Source organism: Phalacrocorax aristotelis, chromosome 5, assembly GCF_949628215.1.
Source record: "Phalacrocorax aristotelis chromosome 5, bGulAri2.1, whole genome shotgun sequence".
In the NCBI taxonomy this organism is placed as follows: domain Eukaryota; kingdom Metazoa; phylum Chordata; class Aves; order Suliformes; family Phalacrocoracidae; genus Phalacrocorax; species Phalacrocorax aristotelis.
Window position 1 is genome coordinate 22,642,781 of NC_134280.1, and position 24,794 is coordinate 22,667,574.

The 24,794-nt window shown below is 37.1% G+C and overlaps 1 protein-coding gene across 3 annotated transcripts in view; it reads right to left on the reverse strand.

Annotated features, from left to right (window-relative positions):
• LRP2 (LDL receptor related protein 2) overlaps window positions 1–24,794 on the reverse strand; it is a 138,366-nt gene that overhangs the window by 86,118 nt on the left and 27,454 nt on the right. For all 3 annotated transcript variants that reach the window (XM_075093368.1, XM_075093367.1, XM_075093366.1), the window contains exons 5-20: window positions 20,033–20,143; window positions 19,798–19,911; window positions 18,425–18,541; window positions 17,485–17,628; window positions 15,971–16,090; window positions 13,479–13,607; window positions 11,606–11,775; window positions 9,184–9,407; window positions 8,183–8,389; window positions 6,312–6,514; window positions 5,535–5,675; window positions 4,376–4,579; window positions 3,332–3,524; window positions 2,029–2,154; window positions 1,602–1,732; window positions 734–871 (exon numbers count right to left, since the gene is read on the reverse strand). In XM_075093368.1, coding sequence (XP_074949469.1) covers window positions 734–871; window positions 1,602–1,732; window positions 2,029–2,154; window positions 3,332–3,524; window positions 4,376–4,579; window positions 5,535–5,675; window positions 6,312–6,514; window positions 8,183–8,389; window positions 9,184–9,407; window positions 11,606–11,775; window positions 13,479–13,607; window positions 15,971–16,090; window positions 17,485–17,628; window positions 18,425–18,541; window positions 19,798–19,911; window positions 20,033–20,143 — 2,472 coding nt within the window. The remainder of the gene's footprint in view (window positions 1–733; window positions 872–1,601; window positions 1,733–2,028; window positions 2,155–3,331; window positions 3,525–4,375; window positions 4,580–5,534; window positions 5,676–6,311; window positions 6,515–8,182; window positions 8,390–9,183; window positions 9,408–11,605; window positions 11,776–13,478; window positions 13,608–15,970; window positions 16,091–17,484; window positions 17,629–18,424; window positions 18,542–19,797; window positions 19,912–20,032; window positions 20,144–24,794) is intronic.

A 24,794-nucleotide genomic window follows, 5' to 3' on the forward strand; every position in this document is an offset into this window, starting at 1 on the left:
AATAAGCCATAATAAGTCCAACATTCCATATACTCTTCATTGACACAGATGTTTACAGAAGCCAACAACATACTATTAAATTTCATCCATTTTTCTGCCCATTTTCAGCAACTGTCTGAAAACAAGTGTACTACCATAGACGAGGACCTTTGAGCAAGGCTGGGAGAACTGATCCAATCTTTGGACACCAAATAGGTGGTGAGCCTTAGCACACGATTTGATCATATGTTTGATAAGTGCATTGGGTGTTTTACTAAATTAACTACAATACCAAATCCTTGGTTTAGATCATAGAATTGCATAGAATTCAGCAGTGAAAAGAAGAAAAAAAATAGAGACGTATGCCCAGTGATTACTTTAAAAATAGTAGTTTGATTAATAAATGTTCATCCAATTTCTCAAAATAAATAGTTCAGTTTAACTAAAACTTCTACAAGAAAGAGTGAAATACAAGGTTGTAATTGGTGATACAATTACATAAAATACAATGGAATCATAATTTCATTTTACAAGGTTATTAAATAAAGTAACAGAAGTAATGGATGAAAACTGCAGTCACAAAACAGTGAAATATACAAGGTGTGACTTTAAGTTTGTGTGCGGCCTCCTCTGCATGTCAGTTATGGTCCACAGTAAAGCCATTTCTAAAATTGAGAGTGGAAACCATCTGTCCTGATATTTTGTCTCTTACTCCCTGTTTCATGTCTTTCATCTGTCCAACAAAAGAACTCACCTATTTGGGAATGAGCATCATATGCTTTAACATGCATAATGTTATTAATGCCCCTCCTAATAACAGTCATTTCTCCTCCATCAGACTTCCTCACTCGAACTATTCCACCAAGTCTCCAATCAGTGAAATAGGCATAACCTGTTTTGAAAGACATTTAAGATATAACAATTACAGAGCAATATGACCTAAAAGATCAGGCATCACGAGAAAAAACTGCAAGGCTTTCCATGTAAATTTAATAATTTTTCATAACTGTTTCATGAAAAAGACAAAAGGACTTTTCTAATGCAAAGTGAGTCCTTCAGTCATAGGCAGGCATAACTTAGAAAAACATGCCCTCTCAGATTTCACTTAAATTGAGATATAACAGGCTCAACCGACATTCCAAATTCCAAGGCAATTTTAAAAGTCATTCATTAAGACAACTTTCCAGAAAACTTTAGAATATTTTTGAAGATATTTTTACAGAAAATCAAAAGGGATCAGATGCAACATAAATCCAGTGATAAACTCTACATACAATTAATAAAATCCTGAAATTGTTGATCATCTCTAGGGAGGTGATTTACCTTGTCTGTCCAGCATAAGTAGCCCACCTTCAAAGCTACAATTAGTACAGCATATCTGTGTTGTTGCACTAAAAGAGTAACCTGACCTACCTCAAGTTATTTAAACACAAATATACATAAAACCAGTCCTAAAACCAAGAAGTACTAAATATATATTTTTAATAAAAACTTTCAACAGTGCTTTTTATAGGAAAAGCAGTATTACAAAGGCCATGTTATGTTATCTCACATACTCATAGATCATCAGAGAAAAAAAATCTGTGATAATAATAGATAATATTTTTCAATGCCAGACTTACCTCCAAAAATAGTAAGGCCAAATGGGTGAGTCATCTGAGTAATACGTTCAAGAGTCCGTCTGTCCAGCCCATCAAAGTTGCTGTGCTCAATTTTATCAAAAAAGGCATCCACCCAGTACAGCCTTAGAGAACTAGAAATAATGAAAATGTCATATCTCTTCAAATGACATTATGTCCATTAGGAAGCACTAACATTTTTTCAGATTATAATCTTAAAACTGACAAGAGGCAATTGGGGTGTGTGGGGAGGGATTCTGAGAAAATCTTAGATTTTACAGGCTTTTCATGAAAACGAAAAATAAGGTTGTAAATACAAAAGTGCCAGTGCACACAATCTGACACAATTCCTTTATTTTTAATCCCTAACAGTTTAAAGGAAGAAACACATTTGCTCAAAAAGCTTCTCTGTCTTCTGTGTTGTCCCTACCTCCAGTCAATGGCTAGGCCATTAGGCCAGCCTAGTGTTGTATTCACAATTGGCAAGGCATGGGATCCATCGCTCCACGCCCTCATGATTTTTGCAGGTCTGAACCAGTCTGTCCAGAAAATATACCTGAAAGGACACATGTCGGAAGACACATAAACCCAATGATATAACATAATTAAACAGAGCAAACTTTCAAACACCATTAACATTCTTCTTTGTACCTCATCTTCACATACCTTAAAAAAATACAATTTATGTTGACCCTCTCCCTCTCTTCCATAGGTAGTGATACCAACAATTAATATTTATCCTGTGTACAACAACTTCCAAAAATCTTCGGAAGTGGTTTGTCCCTTTAGACATAAAATATCCATAACTTTGTTAAAATTGTTAAGGATTTCATTTAAGTGCTGATAGGGAGGAATAATCAAGCAAAAATGCATCTTTAGGTAATACTTACAAGAAAGCATGAATTTTATAAAGACTTTTTTCCTGATCCTTTTGATTTATGCCTACAGTCAAAGTTAAACTAGTGTTAAATAACTTCACAAAGCAGCAAACAAAAAAGGTTAGGATAACCAAGGATCCAAGTTCAACACTATTCTTATGAGATTATTTCCAAAATAGTATATTAGATTACTATACATGAAAATTCAGTATCCCAGAATTAAGAAATTCAGTAGTATGGCAGCAGAAAATGGAACTATGTCGTGAAAGAAATGCTGTTTTGGCATGGCCAAATAATAGAGTACTGAATTTTAAGCGTTTTCATCAAAGAAAAGCAGGGCTTCATTTTATGTACACAGAATCACATATTGTAAGGTCTATATCAAGTACAGCTAGTACTATCTAATATGTTTCAAATAAATAAATTCAGATAGAAAAAATAAAGGAATGAAGGTTAGTGTTCTGCGAACTGAAAGTATATTAAAAATAATTTAGAAAACTATCTTTCGACTATGAGAAATAGCTTTCTAATCTGACTAACACAGAGAAACACAGTTCTTTTGCCTGTTTATCAACACACCGGAGTATAAGAAAAAAAATGGTGCATTTAAAGATAGTTCTTTAATGCTTCTTTGATGTGGAATCTGTATCATCTTGCCTTTTCCTCTGGGTGCTGAATCCTAAACCAGAATAAAACAAACAAAAAAAAAAAGATAAAAGAACCGAAAAAAATGGTATTTTGGAAAAGAATACAAATCCAAACAGAAATCCAGAAGGAGATGTAAATCTAACCTCACCGATTCTGCTTGAGCCATAAATTTGTATAGTTTCAAGTGAGAATCAAAGCTAAACTTACCCAATAACAGGATGAACCACTATTGATCGAGGATTATTTAAATTCTGAACAATAGCTCTCCTAGATTTATCTGCCAACCTCATCACACTAATGCTCCTGTATCGAGGGTCTGTCCAGTACAGATTCTTTGAGATCCAGTCAAAGGCCAAATCTTCAACACTTTCCACTCTATTAGCCGTCAGGATTTCTCTTCCTAGAATTTATAACAGTCATAATGATTGTAAATGTTTAGGAACAGAGGAAATAACACGAATGCAGTATTCTGTTCACAGAACTAGTGGTTTCCCTCCGTAAAAGTGCTGCCTCTGCACTACTTAATATTAAGACCAATAACCAAGGGGAAGGGAGGTGCCCTTTGCTCCAAGTTCAGGAGCACAAACCCAGAAGAGGAGAAATAGAAACTAGCCAAAGATGAGAGTCACTGAGTTTACACTGAGTTTTATGAATGAAGGTCAGTAAGGACATTTGCTCAACAGCCAGACCTTACCTACTCTTTCCATAGTAATGGTAGTAATGGTCAGCAGCAGTCTACCATCACTCTGACCCAAAGCAACAAGCAAGCTCAGACTATATGCTGACTTAATATATAATTGATCAGTATTATAAATTGGAAACATTCTTCACACTATCACGAACAGGACTTCCAAAAGTCTCACAACCATAATGTTCTTTTTCTGTATTACAATATCATCATAAACATCCTGCTCTCCAGATAGGGAAATTAAAAAGAGAAACTCAGCTTTATACTACTACTATGCATAACTAGCACTAGTACGCATAAACAGACTGGTGATGACAAATACTAGTTCTAAGAGGTGCTACAAATAGTTCATTTGCAAACATATTCAGCAAGTTTGTGAACAGGAGACTTCAATAAGCTTAATACGAGTTGAACAAATATTTTTGACAAATATTTTACACATTACTGGGGTGACACTGAGATTCATGTGTATATTCTACAATGTGACTTTTTATGCTTTTTAGAAATATATATTCTACTCTCCTTAGCACAATTATTCTACAGTTCCTAAGAATGATTCTCACCTGAACCATCGGTTTTCTGTTTATAGATCATGTCTTTACTTGTGTCGGAAAAAAAAATTGTGTCGTCCTGAGCACAGAAGTCAATTCCAACAAAGTATGAAGGGCTTCCTGTTACAGGTATGATCACATCTTCCTGGGTGGAAAGATTGAATGGGATCCCCCGCACTGCCAGCTGAGATGAAAACAGCAGGAACTGCTGCACAGCTGCAAAAAAAAGATCAGATACAGTCTTTACTTATTCACAAGGTGAGACAATTGAGCATTAATTAACTGTAAAGCTTAATTTTCCTTTGGCAACAATAACATCCTGGAAATAGAAAAAAAGGAAGAATGAGAAAATAGGAATTTAAATATACACAGACCTAAAAACTGAAGAAAAACAACAAAACCCAACTCTGAATATTAGGTGATGTGGCCAGGTATTCCTCTTGCATTGTTACTGTGGTCCTAATATACCTTTACAGAAAATATTATCCCTATCAAAGCAGAAATCATCTTCTGTGCTGACCCCTTTACAATCACCTATTGTAAAAAAAAAAAAAAAAAAAACTCACAGGCTTTGTGGAGCCACCATATAACCAGACCATATTTGAGCTAGCAAGATAAATGTATGGTCAAACAGTAAAACTATAGACAACATAACTGGCTTAATTTGCCAATAAATACACATGGTAAACCTCCCCTTAGTGACAATTCTGCACTCAAAACAGAAAGCAGCAGATTGCTGATGGAAGCCTACAGCTCCAAAACTGAATCTCTTATTCTTGCCATATGTGTTCACAGGGAGAAGACCAATCTAATCTGCACATTACTGCACAGGAAAGCAGGCTTACGTGTTCCAAATAATGAAAAATCTGCATATTAGTAAGCATCCTTGCTTGATTTCAGGATTAAGAGCTTAATCATACTGTTGTCTACACATATTCCACATCCAACACCCTTAAAATGCTCATAAGATGTGGTAAGTTTAAGTTGTTGTGGCTTGAAATGGACATCAGCAGAAATCATTACATTTAAAGCTGTCAACAAGAGTTGTGATGGAAAAACATTAAGTCCTTGGCATGTTGAACCCACAGATCTATTCAAGAGAGAAAGCATGTTCTAGAAAAAACTCTAGAGCCAATCGAATAGTGCTATTTCTGACAAGGCATTTTCTTACCTACACAATGCCGTCCATCTATGTGTAGATCAAAGCCCAGTATACATCTACAGCGATAGCCTAGTCCATCGTTATCTGTTTTGTGGCTGAGAACACAGATCTGTTCACATCCCCCATTATTACTTCCACAGGGATTTCTTACTGGAAAATAATACAGATAGGATTATAACTTCATCTATTAACCTAATGGCATCATTACCGGGATTTTTCAGGATTTTTCTCAACAGCCACAATAAATCATGTGGACTCTGTGGGAACTACATCACATGGAAATCATACACCACCAGTTTTACCCTGGAATGCACCAAAATCACAACAGAACTAACCCACATTCAAGGTATTCAGCTCTGTGCAGAGATACTCAGCACGCAGCATTGAGGACATAATCTGGGCTATAGTTTTCTGCATATAGATCTACTTCAGAATTATATCTCATAGCATTCATTCACACTGTTAGCCTTTTCCACCTCCACCCTTATTGCAGTGCTGAGGAAATAAGTCCCAAACACCAATACTGCTCATAAGCACATTTGACTGTTCCAAATATCAACATATTTAATAAGCGCCCCTCCTCTTAAATGTTGCATTTGACAGTTCATTAGCTACAGCAGCTGGATAAAACCTCTGTGTGATAAAAACCAGTCCAGTTTTACAATACAAATGTTCTATACTGTAGTTATTAGTTCTTTACAGCAAAATAACAGTCTCTCATAATTTTTATCAACTTTTGGTAAGATAGTTCCTAAACTGCCCTGAACAATCTACTTACTGTCTTACCATATGGCTGCCTGGCAGCATGGTAAACTGTCACTCCGTAAGGTCTCAGTGAAGACTCGTAGATCACTTGAGGGTTAGATTCTGAAAACTTGTTAGCTTTCACCACTGCCATTTTGGTCCAATCAGTGAAATAAACATTGTGTTCAAATAAAGTGATTCCATATGGATGAGGAATCAGTGAGCCTCCATGAGCTACTGTTCTCCTGTTATAAAGATGGTTTTACTATTATTTACAAAATATTATCTAGAAAATAACTTTATTAAGAGAGGAAATGATACAGGATTATTAATTCATTCACTGGCTTTTGCTTGTACATAGAAGCTGCCAAAGTACTAATGGAAAAGACCATATGTACTGAAGAGATGAAGCTAAGCATACAGGGTACATAAACACAAAAGATACAGCAGTGAAAGCAGAGCAATCAAAAGTGTTAGCAATTTCCAAGAAAACACAGTGAGTAAAGACAAATCCTCAAAAATACAGGGAATGATTCATGATTACTGAAAGTAAATTAGAGAAAAGAGACCAAACAGAGGAAATCAAAGGCATCTGTAGCAATTTGAAATATTAAAGAAACCTTGAATGTAAAAAATTTATGGCTGCAACAGCCACTGGCCAAAAATAAAATCCTATGTATGCAGGAAAAAAAAAAACAAACAAAAAAAACACCCCAAAACAACAACAACACAACAACTTTCTTTGGCTTGAACTAATCACCCATGCAAAACCAAATAAAACCAAATGCTAATAAATGGTATCCATTCTACACAAGATATTGTGACAGTATTTTTCCGGATAAATATTAGGAGATAAAGAGAAACATTTAAGTCCTCACACAATACATAACAATAACACTACAATATTATTTTCATGGAGTCATGAGGGAAGGTCAACAAAATCAGATTAATTCTACAGCTCTACTCTTAACAATTTCCCAGGTGATTTAGGTTCATGCTGTAGGCATGCAAGATGTGACACAAGTGGACAGTAAGCTGTATTTTAACATCCTTTGTAGACTATGCCATTGCCTTTTGCCCACTTGCACAACATGTGCAAGATTCTTGGTGTTGCTGTGAGTGGTAAATTTTTAATCTCCAAAAGCCAAAGATTTTACTAAACACATTCTTGTCTTATTAAAGCCTGATAAAGGAGCAAAGATACCAGCATTATTTTTATAATTTTGTAAGTCCAAAAAATACATCAAGCAATAAACCTGTCAAATGAGAAGAGGACTGTTTTTCAACTCGTAGGCAGTATGCTGTAGGCAGTATACTAAAGGGGACAATTTTTTCTTGTGCTTGAGTAACAGACTATCATAGATGCAGAGATAAGTAGGCTTCTAAACACAGTCCCATAAAAACTCTAGGACTCCTTTCTTGCATGCTGTGATAGTTTCCCCAGCATCACAATAGGGTGAGTGATGACTTAAGTGCTCTTCTTACATGTTGTAAATCTTTGCTGTCAGAAATTAATACCCATTACACAAAGTGGTGCTTTGGAATGGAATATTTCAAATAAATTCATTCATTAAAAAGACGTAAAGAAATGATGATGGAATATAATGTATATCATTCAAAAATAATAAAAAGCAAATGCGATAAAATGTGTACTGTAGTGGTGGACTATTAAAAAGTACATTATAAAAGAAGCACAACAGGCATCCAAGGAAGAAAAAGGACAAAGAATGATGGAGGAACTAAGGATTGTCTAGAAGTGGCATGACACCATAGATATCAAGGTGCATCACATTCATTATGTTGTAATTTTCATCCTTTGCGTATCTCATTTTGTTAGACAAATCTTTCTTTGAACTAGATACAAAATAACCAGTGTATCTGCTATAATCTCCAAGGAATAATATTTCTCCTACCTTTGAAGTCCATCATAAGTTACACTCTCAATGTAATCATACCGGCTGTCAACCCAGTAAAGTCTCTTTGACACAATATCCAGAGTTATCCCAGCAGGCCAGCCTAATTTTGTTTTTATCAAATCCTGACGGTTTGTGCCATCCATGAAGGCCCTTTCCACTTTAGGATCACCAGACAGACTATCCCAGTCTGAGAAAAACAAATAACTATAAAGGGAAAAAAAAAAACCAAACTAAAACAGTTCCATTTTTCCTTCAGATTTTACAAAAGCCCAGCATTTTACATGGAATTTAAAACACGTACCCTTTCATCACAGAGCTTGATTGTCAGATGGCATATTACAAAAACATACTTAACACCTCCTGCCCAAGAAGTAATTTGCATTTTCTTTTATAGCATGAATCTAGAAAGAAACATGCTTTCACCCATGAAACCTCAGAAATACAGAGTTTTCTTAGTCAAATACAGGCTTAAGTGTATAGCCAGAAATAAACCAGTGACAAACAGATGCATCATGAAAGCAGCATCCGTCACTACAAGTTGCATGAAATTCCTCTTCCCGTTCTCTAAGGATCCAAGTTTTCATGGCTCATGTAATTTTTGAAGCCTGTCGGACTGGGAGACACTAGCTTCCCTGGCTTCACTCCACCACTTTATTTCAAATAGTAGGAGGTCTGTGGATGGTATCACAACAGAAATCCTTCAGGATAACTTCTACACATCTGCAGGGCAATTCCACAGTCCACCCGTTTTCAGAGGTGCTCATGCACATACAACTCTAGCCATACAAAAGATCCTGCACATTGGCAATAAAAGCAGTGCATAGCCCTCTCATAACAATTTAAGGTGTAGAATAGATTAGGACAGAATGTAAGTGTTTAAAACATTCTATATTTAATTCTAAAATGACGACCCTAGCTATTTCTTAGTTCTACTCCTTTCACATGGGAATAAAGGAATTTCTGACATCTTTTACCATTACCTGACATGTATCACTTACCCAACGGTTGGATCAAGTGCTATTCCTCTAGGATTTCCAAGATTTTCAGCAATAAGAGTCACACGGTTTGTTCCATCCAAGTTAACCATATCTATTCTGTTCACACTGGTCTCAACCACATATAGTTTATTGTTAACCCAATCCACTGCTAGATTTTCAGGTGTGTCAACTGAAACGTTTAAAACTTCTTGGAGATCAGAGCCATCAATATTAATAGAAAAAACCTGAAAAAAATATAAATATTGTCAGTGCCCACATGATGTTTTGCTAATCACAGAACAAATGGCACTTGTCCTTTAACATCACACTGAGCACTGATCCACAATTGGCTATTAGCTGCAACGAAGTTACCCACTAAGCTATTCCTTACCTTAGGGAATTTTTGCAAAAATTTGGAAAACAATGCAAAAACTACAGGAAGCTCGCCTTCTAACAGACTAAACAGCCTTGTGCTTTAGCAAACATAACAAATTGCTGGATTAATAAACTCCTCAAACAGATGAGGAAAGTGCATCTTGCTTTCCTGGAATCTAGCAAAACCAGTATTTTCATGAATTGAAAACAAATGAACATGCTTTAGCAAAGCTCTCATCAGTGACCAGGAACAAGAGGGGGAGCTCTTACTGCAACAACCACTAAGGGGAAACTACAAAGTGAAGAGAGGGAAAGCTCTTCCTGACAGAAAGGAGAAGGTTCAGCATTGCTTCTGGTCTCCTTTAGTTAAGGCTAATTTTAACAGCAACATACTCAAGAAGAAATAGTGTTGTTATCTTGCAAGCAAGCAAGCTCAGAAGCAAACAGTATAGAGACAATAATTTTATATATATAGTAATCATTATTATAACACTGAGCTAGGAATCACTACCTTTTTTGGAACAACAGCATGAGGTTTGGAATGTATTTAAATTAAAATAGAAATTACCAAAACTAAATATATGCAAGAAAAATAAGAGCTGAAATAGTTATATCATTTTAAATATCCTTCAGATCCAGGCAACAATAATGAAGCAAACCACTTAACTGTCTATTCTGTTCTTTGGAAACCTTGTTGAAGGAAGAGCTTATGGGCATTAGGTTATCAGGCAGTACACTAAGTGAGATAAAGATGACACAGAACACAACCCACAATTTTCTGGTTTAGTTTACATCTGAATCCTAACAACAAAAATAAAAAGAAAAAAAAAAAAAGAAAAAAAGAAAAAAAAGGCAACCAAAACAAATCCCCTGATAACACTTTTATTTTAAGACATCAGGTGGAGATATGCATCGTATAAGAAAATTCTTATTGTCATTGTTTTTATCTGGGTATTCTAGCTAGGACTTAATTAGATTAATTAATCCTAATTAATTAATTAGGATTTAACTATTTTGGAGCAGATAAAAAGGCAGTCCTGGGCATCTGGGGTGTGCAGTAAAAAACCCCATATTATCTTTTTAGAGGCATAGCATACATCTCCTGTCTCATGAAAGTTCAGATTTGACTCTGACTTAATTCAGCCATTTTCAATGCAATTCCCAGTAACAGGAACCCACCGCAGTGAAAATAAAAATGGCAGAATTGCGAACAAGTCAAAAATTGTGCCTATAAATCCTGCCCTACTTGACAGCCACACAGTGTGCTTTCCAACAGAACCAACATGGCCCTGTAGCAGACACTATGGTTTACAGTTTATGTGTACATTCAGAATAACGACAGTGCCACCAAATTAATCCACACTTGGTGTCAGCAGGAGGCACACCATGGTTTCTCCTTCACTCTGCATGTCAATCATCATGAGGATGAAGATTGTGGAGTTTTAACATTTGACCTGGGACTTTCTTTGTTTCAGTACGTTATGCACAGAGAAAAAGAACAAGGGTAAAGTCTGACTTTCACAAGGGCCTCTAGACTGTTTTTTAAAATCACTCTGTTTTACTGTATCTTGAAGCTAAAATATTTCCTCCTAAAAAAAAGTAATAAAATATTGGCTCATTACACAAAATACTGTCAATATTTGTTATCCAAGCCCCATTAGAGTGCCATTTGAAGTATATGAAGAAATCTGATTTTTATCATCTTGGAAGGCACACAGCTTTTACATTTTAAATGATCATGTTTCAAAAATTACCAAGAAAAATTTGTTCAGTTTTGAAAGAATGTCTACTATTTCTCTTAATTAGTTTTTTGGACTCCATCTTGAGTAAAAAAGTTGCTCAAGACATTCCCATATAATAGGATTCTTTGTTTAATATGTCACATGTAATAGTATAGCTTGAAAAACACAGTCATTAACATAAAAACATTTCAAGGAGCTTTTTTGTTAGAAAATAAAAATACAGCCAGCTTCTGCTCTCAAAAATGAAGGCCTATCAACACATTCTGCCTTTGCAGTTCTCTACTTCCAAAAACAAAAAATAAATTCTTCTTGAAATTTCTACCCACCTTATCTTGCACTGTATCAGTCCAAAAGATTCTGTGCAGGTAAAAGTGAAAGTCCACTCCAACTGCAACCCCACGATTCTGCGACTGCACCAAAGTACGAAAACTTCTCCCATGAAGATCTCCAATCAGTAAATCACGGCCATTGGAAAAAATAATTGATGCAACACCAGCTGAAAGCGGGGGTGACAAATATATGACTACTCTGCAGGCAAGCTACTTTGCAAAGGGGCATTGAAATATATACATACTGGTTCATACACAATGGGCACAAAGGTTTAAATAGATGCTCAGACTACAATCAACATAAACGTTTCTATGTGAGTATTAACTTGCTTTGATTTGCCTTTGGTTTCTAGACTTGGAGAAAACCAGGCAGGAGTATGTATTTAAAGCCCTACCAAGTAAAACCTTTACAAAAGCCCTGTGCATCAAAACTCCCAAAGCCTATTTCTGCTCTTCTATTTCCTTGCTTTAGCTCCCTTAATCAAACTACACACTTTCTTAAGTTTTTTCTGCCCCATGAGGTTCAGATATTCCTTGATTCTAGAAGGCAGGCCACATTTCTTATCTTTTTATCTACTGATCTATCCTATCCACCTTCTTCATTCTCTCACCTTGTCAGAAAATTTTTGCTGTACCTTACAACAGAAGGGAGATTCCAGCAAGCCTTTGAAGGAAAGCTTACTTTCAAAGTAGATATCTATTGAAAGGCTTGGCGTAGGTCTGACAAGAATATATTTCAGTCCAAATCCTATTCACCCTACACAAAAACTCCTCCTCAGTTAAAGCAAAAATTTATCTAGGGAAACTGATTGAGAGCTGGTATGAAATTCCCCATCAATAAGACAGAAAATCAACACTTTACAAAACTCACTGGCCCAAGTGTCATGCTAATTTGCATGGAAAGGTTCTTGTGAAAGATACAGAATTTTTCTGGAAACAAAACAATCTTTCCCAGTGCTGGCATATGCATGTCTTAATACAGTCAAGCATATTTCATTAACTCAGAAAAAAATCCCTATTTTTTGAGGACATACTTAGAAAAATGCGAGATGATGACTGCTCTGCAGATGTGGCTGAAGAAAGAAGGAAGGGGGAGGGAACTGGGCAGTTCATGCTTTTCTAAGAAGCAAGACTGCTAATCAGTTATGCCAAGCAGGGACTCCCATTCCCACTAAGTTCCTGCAGGCAGGAACACCTGCCTCAGACAAAAGCCTGTTAGGCTATTAGATCTCCACAAAGAACAGCTTCCCAAGGCCTGCTTTCAGAACAGAGCAGGAGGTGAACAACCAGAAACAGCTGCCTACTGTTGATGGGGAACGACACTCTGTGTGAGGCAAGCATTCTTGCAGAGTTCAGACTCCAGGACACTAGAAGCCAGAAGCATGGTTTCTCTTACAGACAAGTGTTTGAGCTCACCATTCAGCAAAACCATCTTCTTGCATGACACGGTCCTTCTAGAAAAAGTGGGGTTTCCTGATTTCTTGATCCCACTGAGTTCCACTGAGAGCAGGTCAGGAAACTGCCTCCCACGGGAGTGAGATTTTGTTTATTAAGGAGGGATCTGGCAACAACCTCCCAACTCTGCGGAAGTCAGGAATGCTGAGAAAGTGCTGGAGCCCAGAAGACATTGTTTTGAGGAGAAGCATCCCTGATGAGGCAGTCAGCTCCACCAGCCTACAGGTGCCAGCAGATGCAGAGTCTCTTGATATTTGCTGATGTTCTGAATGCTGTCCTGACCTTAAGTCCTTAAGGCCAGAATTAAGTTCAAATCAAATGCAGTGGTATGGCACAGCCATGGAAACAGCACCATTTTACCTTACTGTATCTATTAGCCCAACAACGCAAGAGACTTGCACTGCTGCACACTAACCTGAAGTGTTGGCCCGACAATGCCGATGATGCTCTAGGAAATAACCTTCCACACAGTGGCACCGGTGATGTCCCACACGATCTTCACACAGCTGGTCACAGACACCCCACATTTTGCAGTCATCAAAATCTGCCCAGTGAATAAGGCATATTTATAAACAATGCTTTGTATAAAAGGGATGTCATTATATTTGGGAAGCTGCAGGTTCGTTCCCTCTGCTTGCCTTTTATCTGTTTGCAAAACTGTGGCATGGGGAAAGAAGTTTTGTATGTTTTTCCACAAATGTTTCAATTTTCTGTTTCTGGATAACAAAACAACTGATGTTTGATGCCCAGGGACCTACATACCCTTGCCCTGCCAAGAAAAAACAACCTCACACCTGTCAGGAGAAGAGCAAAAATCACTGGAAGGGATGTCATTGTCTACGTTCCACAATACAGAATATGTCTATGCAGTATTCTTCCTGCAGCAGATCTGTACACTTTGCACACACATTTGGCTGGATTTAAGCCCACTCTGAAAGAAAGTCCTACCTTTATGTTAGTGCAGTGCTCACACTAATATGTCCTGCTAAAATGCAACATTTACTAGTTCAGACTTCGTTCCATGCTAACAGGTGTCTGATTTCCAATTAAAAGCTGACTGTGCACCAGAACCACCCAGCAAAAAGTACGAAGTAGTTCACTTTGGCATGCAAAATACCATATAGGTAAGGTCTACAGCTAGGAAGAGCCAGGAAGTTCTCACAAATGTGCTCTACAAACAATTTCCAAGGATGCTGCAGAATCTTTTCACTCTAAACTTGTGAAATATTTAACTAGCCATCTTTTAAAAACAAGGATTTTTTAAATTCTGATTTTCTTTAAAAAAAAAAAAAATCACATCTGAACACTGTCTGGTGTTTCATTCTATCTGGGGTTATCTAAAGCCCAGGAGATTTCTGAGACTACTTAACAGATGGTTTTGACATTAAAAGTCTGAGCTCCTTCACTTGAAAACCGAGTAGAACCAAGACATTATATCACTGGAAACTGGTAATTCTACTGTTAAGCCAAAAAAAGGAGAAAATGAGATCTCAAATATTCTTCCTACTGGAACTTCAGGTTTTAAACATTTATTAACAGATAAGTGAAAATGAAATATTTTCTAGATAGTACATTTTGGTACTGAAAAAAAATGTTGTTCTTAGTGGCTTTCCAGCTTCATATGTGTTAAAAACCTTCAGTACATAGTGAGCCAGAAGTAAATATAGAGAAGAACAATCGAAAAGATTATCATGTCAAAAAGTAATAGACTTTTCTAACACTATAGTTTAATTCTTCTGGCCTCTAAACCAATAACACTGACTTAAACTAAGATGTGGAATTATACACTACTAACTGTGAGCCATTCCCCCATGACACGTCTTGCTCCCACTACAAATATATGCCTAGAAATCAGCAAACCAAAATACATTGACTCAGATTTACAAACCAGAAACAGATAGCTAGGTTTACAGGAAAGTCAAATGACAGAAGACTCACTGAGACTGCATCAGGTCTGTGAATGTGCCCTTCGTGTATTTCCCACGTAAGAGTGAAAGAACAGAGTAAATTTTGTGCCTGGAGTCAGTGCATCAATTCCTCCTATTAAGAGCAACCATGCTGTCATTGCAGCCCATACAGCCCTAGGCCAACCAGTATTCTTGAAAATACAGAAATCTCATTAGAGACTCAGCACCTGGAATACTTTTAAGAGGACAAACACCATAGCTTAGGCTGAAAACCCGTAACAGATATTTAACCAGTTTCTTTTATTAGGCAGTGCTAAACTTCATGGTTCTGAAGTTACTGTATTTCCAGTTACCAAGATAAAACATTTGTACAATGAAGGGTTTGTCCTACCAAGGTACCACAGATACAGAATAGAAATGCAACACCAAAATACCTCAACTCACCTTTACATTCGTGCAAATATTCTTCATTTTCATGTAACTAATGTATATACTAAAATTTCATAGGAGATACAGCCTTCCCATAGTGCAAATACAAAGCACCTTTTTCACTTTGAAGTACAATGTTCTACTGGCTTCATATACAGTCACTTTCAAAAAGTACCAAACACTTCAATATCATTAACTGTTTTTCCAAGCATAAAATAACACATATCCCTGGAGCAGAAACAAGCTTTTCTCATCTAGCCACTAAAAAATCTGTACAGAAATTTGATAATAAAATAGCCATCTAAGAATAAATCTTTTTAAACATAATCATGCTCTCACTATGTCTCTAACAGTCTTATTGAAAGAGATCTTTATGATACATTTCTGGGTTTTTATGTGTCACCATGTTGCTATTGTACTGCTTAGATTTTTATTCTTTTGCTGACACCTGAGATTTTCTATTTGCCAGCACATCCACCCATTTGGAACTTACACGCCTTCCTGGAATCCAAACTTTCCCAATGAGCTCTGAGAAGGTACTAGATACTTGCAGTCACTGTACTTCACTTACCAATACAAGTACGACTGTCATTGCTACTTATTGTATATCCTGCAGGGCAATAACACATCCCTCCTGATGGGGAAGAATGACAGCGATACTGGCAACTCAGAGCAGCACAGTGCGATATGTCTAAAAAGGAAATAATATAGTTCAGAAATACGATTACACGTATTACCAGTAGAAGAGCTTTTTGCCTTACTACCAGTTACAAAGCTTTCTATAATGAGTCCACAATTTCAGGAACAGCTTCTTAAAACAAATCTGCACAAGAAATTATGTCTAAAGTTCCATAAAATCACATATGCTGACATACATGCAGGCAAGGAAATGGAAGCCAGAAGACAAGCTACTGTTCATAATAGGTTTTCAGAACAAAGTTAAAGGATAAGCATCAGTCTTATATGAACCACCACTGATAAGTGTCATGTAAAAAGCTGCAAAGAGGAAGCCATCTGCAGTGCACTATACCCTTCTCTGTTTCCACAAGACCTACTTGTGAACAACACATCCTCAAGCTCCATCTATTGGCACGTAACCTCATCATTTACTCTTCTATGCAGAAAAAAACCACTACATTATATTAAGAAGAATATCTATATTACTCCAATACATTAGAATATATCACTTGGGTTGTGTCCGTGGAGAAACTCTTCTTCATCCTTTTCTTCTCCTTTTTCCTTCACCACTTCGCCCTTTCCTTGTACTACTATCTAATAAACAATTCAGTGATAGGTGATCAAATTATGATTGTAAAGCACTTGCTGATTTCCACCTCCTTCCTTTCCATCCTCCTTTTCCTCAGTTTCTTCTGTTAAATGCCTTGCTTTGCAGCCCACATCTGATGTTACTACTAAACCGTTCAGCAAAGCAAGCAACACCTTTTTACAATAAGATTTGATTTCCTATTATTTTTTCTGCCCTCCTATTCCAAAAGTCATTATTTTATTAATAGGAATTTTCCTCTTCCTAGAAATTAAAAATGTAAAATAGCATGGTCCTGATTCTCAGAGGGAATCAAGGTTCATAAGAGTGAAAGTAACAGGAACTACGCATGCACATTGCCTCCAACAGAGAAAACCTGATATACCGCTAACTGGAGAATCAGACATCCCAGGTGAAAAGATATTTTTGAAAACTCTAACCTAAGTGAGTTAGCCAAGGCTCAGGATACACTAATTCAGTCCTGTGTTCCAATCAGTACACAGCATTCCTTCTTACTTATCAAACAGGAAAAACAGATAATTAAACAAAAAAGGCATATAGCACACCTTTCCCTGCCTTCTTGAACATATTTTAGGATACGGAGAGTGAGTTAAAATCCTTATTTGTGAAACTTCATATACAGATGTACAAAAGGAATGGTCTGGCTGCAGCATATATGCCTCTTTCAAGCCAAAACAGTGCCAACAAAAATAGTGACCTTCCAATATATCACTTTTTTTAGGAGACAAAAGGTGAATGTAACAAGATATCAATGCTGATGTTTCTGCTATTCTGTGTATGCTTTTGATCCTAATACATACTGCAATGTCTGCCCGCAGTGACATTAGTTTCATCTTCTCCTGCCGGGCAGTCTGCAGTCCCATCGCACACTTTCCCAATTGGAATGCAATGCCCTGACCCAGGGCAGGCCCACTCTCCTGGGTAGCATTCATGGCGACCACTTTCTATGGAAAAGAAAAACAAGAATAATTGATGAGTATGTTTCAAATAATATGTAGAATTTATTTTCTGACAGCTTCCCAAAGTATCTCTGTCCTTCACTATTCAGCTTCTGGTTCCTGCATACACTTGGGAAGGACTATAAAAGAAACATCATCTATACTTCCTTGTCATGTTTTCTTTTGCCTTCAAAGTACAATGCAAACAATACTTGTGCAGACATATAAATCTTTTTCGTTTTCTGTGTTGTTAGAAACAGTAAAACCACTTAGCTTTAGACTAACTGGTGCACCAGAAACAGGACTATACTTTTGTGGTTTCATAACATGCAAAGGCTGTCTGGATAAAGAGAAAAATGCTCCTCCTAAAAAAGGCCAATGAAAGAAAAAAAGCCCACACTTTCATTCATTAAAATTTTTGTTTCTCACATGATAAATCTTGGCAGGAACTGAGATATTTTCGTTTTCAACCAAATTATTTCGATTAGGATCCTCATGTCTCTTATTAGATGACATGAAAAATCTCCCAAAGGAAAAAAAAAATGTATATATATAAAAGAAAAAAAGATGTTGCCATATGCTAAATGCAGTTTGCATCATACTCAGTATCACAGCAGTAACTCTCACACACACAATAGAAAGTATTGCATAAGTAAAAAAAGAACAGAACAGGTGAAGATTAAATTCTAAGGTTTTCACAGAATTAAAATGGATTCAGAACATCTTGATTGGTCAAGATTTCATAGAAGCAGCTTAGAAAGGTCTTGTGAAGATGTCAGCATAAGTTAGCATTAGTATATACCACATCCTCTTTCGTCTTCATTATCTTCACAATCATCATCTCCATCACATATCCAGCTTTGATGAATGCAACGGCCACTTGGGCAAGTGAAGAAGTTGCCTCTGCAAGTTGCATAAGCTAAGGAAAGAAACATGAGAAAAATCTAACTATTCTAAATGACTAAAAGGTTAGAAATAGTAATATTGTCTCATAGATGAATAGTCATTTACAATCTCTCCTGAAAAACTAAGCCAGTTCCATATCTTGTATATATTGTAAACACTGCTGGTTTGCCCTGGTTTTAGGTATGAACTTTATTTTATAATACTCTGGCTCTTTACAGAAATGAAAGGGAATGCTAAATTTCTCAATTAATTGTGCAACTAGTTGCAGAGCACCTTACTAACAAGGGTCCTGATGGTGGACATGACAAAGAGATGATAATCAAGACATCAGAAGGTAAAATATTTATATGCTTTGTACTCAGAGAAACAGATTAAAAAAAAAAAAAAAACATTTATGTCAAAGACCTCCATGGTTGGGAAGCATTCCCTGTTAAGAGTTCAGAAATATTTGTGGGTCCTCTAAAGAACGAGCATTGCCAAAGACACAAAAGAAATATTCGGGGAGGGAAATCACATTGGTGTGAGGTCCTTGGTAGGAGAGAGCAACTAAATGGTAGCACATGGCCTTCCTGCAATACAGAATATGAAACTAACTTAGATCCTATAATCAGTGGGGGACCTTTTTAAATATATAGCTCACACAACTGATAACTCTACAGCCATGAATCTGCCTTGAGATGCAATACTTTGGGATACCCTGGTCATTAAGAAAAGAATGAGCAAGAAATTTCCAGAAATGGAACAGTGTAATTAAAGACCTTACTTGAATATCTAAAGGACAGTTATCTGTACAGTTATCTGTCTGTAAAGTTGTACATTAGTCACTGGGAATAATTCTAGAAGATCCATTCCACTTACTGGAAAATAAAAATGCGAAAAAGGGCCAAACAAATTTGGACAAAAAAACAACAGAATGCTGCATCTAACTGAGACTTCAGAGTGAAGGTATTACCTTTGGGTTATGCTCAACTGAAGAAAATGACAACATGAAGAAGTGAAACTATATGTGTTAAGCAGCAAACTGTCACTGAATCCAGCAAATCCAAATAGTAATCACACACCCAGGCACTTACCAGCAAAGACAACCTGAAAAAAGTCTATCAAAGCAGCACTGCAATTTCCATTTTTCCATACAAAAAAGTCCATGTAGAACTGTGGCTAGCTTTTGATGGCTGTATGGCCAAGCAATCTACTTCCTGCTATCTGCTTGAACCAGTTCTTACTCAAACAGCTAAAGAAAGTGGGGAAAAAAAACCAAAAACATCATACTGCAAGAGGTTTCATCACTCCTATCTCCACAGTCATCATCATGGTCACAGACAAAGGCTCGTGGGATACATTCTCCATTAGCACACTGAAACTGCATACTGGTACATCCATGTGCTGAAAGAGGTTTTAGCACAGAAAGACATATAGAAAAACTGTTAGAAAACTACAGTCATTAACTTTAAAAGAGGGTCTATAAAGCGTATTTGTTTGGGATCACCCTGCATGTGGTACTTACTGCAATTAGCTTCATCAGAGGAATCTCTGCAATCCACTCTGCCATCACATCGCTGGCTTGCATTAAAACATGCTCCATTTGCACAGGATAACTGTTCACATCTTGGGTAATCTACAAGAAGAAAACTTTCAGTATTAGCACGAATGTTAGACTATAGAGTATAATGAGACATATATATCCAGTGTCAACAGAATATCTTGATTTATAGGAAAACAAAAAAGGAATATAAAACTTCCCATACTACTACTGACGAACAGTCGAGTTATCCAGTATACTGTCTCCTCCAAAAGATATTTAAGAATTTTCTCTACATAGATGCTACAAAACCTCACAAGAAACAAGGAAAATTTGGATGTCCTCCCACACCCCAAAAAGATTTACAACCCAAATGGTTTACAATATCATAGAAAACAAAGCAACCCAAAAGGAGATCAAGCAGTGAACACTTATTTTATTTACTTGTACCGCAGTTTTACACTTCATTGATCTTAAGAAAAGTGTTTAGGTAGAAAAGGAGTTCCTGAAATTTACAGTTCCTAGGTCCTCTTAGAATGTTGTGACTTCTCAAACTCAGAGACTTTAGGTATTATGGTTTTTTCTAATTAAGCCAAGTCCATGATCAACTTTAGGACCTCTGTTGTTTATTACTTGTCTTCCCCTTCCCAAAGCAAAAAAGATTCTACAGAATTAATGATTTTTCAGTTTCTGGCTGTTCTATTTTTGTAGATGGCCTACAAGCCAACACAAGGGATTATTTCAAACAACTTATAAACAATTCTGAAAATACTTATGCATAAAAGCAGTCAATGAGTTCAGTGGAACTATCCAACAAATTAAGCATATGCACATGCTACAGTTGAGCAAGAGAATATGAGTAGACAAAAGTTACTTATTTCAGGCAAACAGCAAGTATGAAAGCAAATAATTGCTATTTTTAGAAGTGAGATTTATTGAACCTTTCCCTGTGTATGGAAATACAGGTAGATAAATGAACTCAAGAAACAGAATAACCAAATTTCATTTTGCACTTTTCGATTTTCAGTTTTTATTCTTATCCCATTTTACTTCTGAACACGAGTTAATAAAGTAGACAGAGCAGGCTCTCACTTAGGCACATTTTAATTCATACTCTTGGAATTCAAAACGTGGATTATAAAATCACTCAAGCAGAAGTCAGAAAAGCTGCAATTTTTCCAGGCAGTGGCAAACTGTTTTGCTTGCTTCTGCTGTTCTAGATATCATCACATTCCCACTAAACTTCAATCACCTATGGAATAGGCTTACATGATTTTGACTGTTAAGTTCTTAATACGAGAGGATAAACAGCTGTGTTGACATCCACTACAAGTCTAGCCAGACTATCTCCCTGATCGAGATCCATTTACATTTCATTCATTTCACGCAATTAATTTAAGTCCACAACTATCAGGTAGGAAGAGTATGTGCCTAATCAGAGAACAGTAGCTGCAGATTACCAAGGTTCCAGCTACAGTGTTCCTACCTGTGGCCTCTGGTGCTAGTTTCCAGACCTTCCATTCCAAAAGCTTGCACTGATAATGTCAACACATGCCCCAAACATGACTAGCATCCTTAAGCCCCACTTGTCAATCCGACAAACTCCTAACAGACATCTCATCCTTTTCTTGCTTGGGTTAGGCTTATGAACAACTCAGAAAGCTTTAGAAACAGCATGGATTCTGAAGTCTTAACTCTGTCTACAGAAAGAAAGGCCTGACCTGGGGCATTTTATGCTCACTGTGGAATCAATGCTTCTCCCTGTCTGGAAGAAGAGAAGCTGTAACAGGGAGGAACCATCAGGAGTTCCACAGCAGAGCAGGAAATAGCTACAGCAGTACAAGAGTACTGTAAATATTATGGGGCACATGTAAGAAAAAGAACAATAAAAGGCATTTGTTTTGTAACTGCATTGAAATGGGAAAACTCTTAAGGAGATCTATAATGGACAGTTTTGTCATTTTCCTCATCTTCCTTCATATCCCACAGAAACACCTCCAGTGATGTTCCAAACTGTTTCTGATGGACTGAATATCAAACAAATAGGAAGTTGAACCCATTGCCTTGCACTGCCTGTTTCTTCACAAATACCCAGGCAAACTAAGGATCTAATCAGGAGTAAGATTTTCTTAAGCTTATATTAAACTCCTTTAGAAGAAGGGAGACCTTGTCAAAGTTTTTTCTCCTGCAGCAAGCCTGGAAAAATCTTTATTATATATATAATCTAGTGTATAAATTTAAATCATTACAAAAATACCAAGCAGGGCAATAAGTAAAGGTGTTTTGAAGACACTTCAAAATGCACATTCTGACTACATTGGTGGTTTACTAGAATGTGAACAAATACTTCTTTTGCCATATTGTCTTTTCAGATCTGTTTGCTGTACATATTATTTATTTTAATCGTAGTTGGAGAGCAAGAATATTCTTTGAAAAGCCAAATGGAGATGAATTTAACTTTTAAACTATGCAGAGGTAATCCCATTCCCAATCCCCTGTCTAAAGACCAAACTTAGAAAATTATAGTTCTGATCACAGTCTTCTCACTGATCTGAAAGATATTTTTCAGTGCATTGTGCATTGTACATTGTATACAGCATATTATTTTAATAAAATGGTTTTAATTATTTGGAGCATTAAGAACTAATCCTCATGAATAATGGCAGGGCTGTGAGTTACACCAAAGACTAGCAAACGCACTGCAGGGTTCAGGAGCATCTATGGCATCAGGGCGGTTCCACAGTAACTGGGATAGCCACCCACACTTTTATGGGAGGGGAAGTGACAAAGATAGATTCAAGCAAGACATGCTGGCTTCTGTGAGGGCTGACCACTGTGCTACGCTTTCCACCAGCTTCTAGCTAGGGCACCTGTGGAAATCACACACAAGATGCAGCTACAGCATTGTGTTTGTGGTGGACTCTGTCGATCTTGAGAGAATGTAGGAAACCAAAACTGAACTTCATAACAATATTAGAATATTTGAAAATGAAGGAGTGCCTGTTCCTGCAGTTTAAAAAAGAAAACAAAAAAAAACCCCAAACCAACAAAAAAACCACAACCTAATAAAATAGGACTTAAACTCCCTTTCTTTCTCTCCAAAATTTAGAAAACATTAGCAATGACTGAGCTGAGCTGAGTTCTTCTACTCCCTATGACCAAATGGAAAGTTCTGAATAGGAAAAGAAGAATCTGGACATCGGCAGTGGGGAGGGTAGGAATGGGATGAGCCCCCTAAATTGGAAGACCTATACAATCTAGCTTAATTCAAAGCTCTCCAGCAAAGAGAGTCTGGAAAGTATCATGACACTTTGAATTTAAGTGGGAAGGTCTTACATTAGTAACTGCATTTGGGGCTTGCACAATAAACATTTCCTAGCTTTTATTTGACTTCTTTTTTAACTCAGATTTCTCTGTATGCACCTGATTCCAGAGCAATGCATTTGGGTATAAAATTCCACAGCTAGGGGGCTCATGGACAAAGTGTCAGCACCCTGTGAGTGACCTAGAACTACATAAAAAAACAAAGGAAGGGTTCTTTTTCTAGGATTCAGACATGCTGGGGTTTTCTAGGTCAGTGACAGACGGATTAGAAAGCTATATCACAGGAATTACTAAACCTACATTATTTTGCTCTCTGCCTGACACTTTTGTTCTGCAAGCTAGAAATAAATCCATACAAAAACAGTAACAGGAAAGAGTTACAACTGGTATTTAATTCAGGAGACACTGATTTCTGTCACACGGTCAGGAAGTATAAACTTCTATAACCCTAACCCATGTTACAAGAGAAGAAGAAAGAAAAAAAAAAGCAATTTCCTACTTCTAAGTGTCATTCTTTTACTGCAGCAACCTTTCAAAACATTTTACAAAATAAAATTAATTAAAACTCTTTGACTCACTGCCATGAGTCTCCACCTCACAGTGGGCAAATCACTGCCCACATGGCTCATAGCCTGTCAGAGACACCAGAAAGAGGACCTACCCCAAGCCCAAGAGTCCTATGAGCTACACGATATCAGGTAGTGTTCATAGCAGGGATGCTTTGAGAGCTGGCAGACTGACCAGACCCTCGTTCCTGGTCTTAATTCCTGATTTTAATCCCTGCAACTCTAGTCTTCAGATGCCTTCCCTACCTTGCTCCTGTTTTACTACTTCTCTGTCCCAAGCTCTCCCTGGTGGAGAGATTTTCTTCTGTCTTGTCCTGTAGCTGTTACATGTAATTTGTCTAACATTAAGAACATTAGCCTCTGACCATGGCCCTTTTCTTCTTTCCTGGACTACACCCCTTACGATCTTTTCAGTTCTTGATCTTTGTTCACTTTCACCCTGCTCTCCACAAACTCATCCCAGACCTGGCTGCCCACTTCCTGACCACAACAGCTATTTAGCATAGCAAGCAAAAGGCAGGAATTAACAGGTAGCAGGCTAGGCAGTTGACCCATGGCAGCAACTCAATATCAAAATTAGAATGAAAAATCCAGAGTTTCTGGGCCTGCACTCAGCCCATCAGCCTCAAACAACACATCTTTAAAATACTTCCCCTTTCTCCTTTATGGCCTCAGTGCAGTGCTCAGCTCCCAGAGCAGTATCCAGGAAGGTTATTCTGTCAGTCACAGCAAAGGAAAATGGACATGGCTGGGATTTTCATTTTTCAACTATGAAGCTGAGGCAGGAGAGAGAATTCTACCTTTAACTGAAAGAAATAAAGTATGTAACACATAAAAATGACACCAGTATTGGCTGC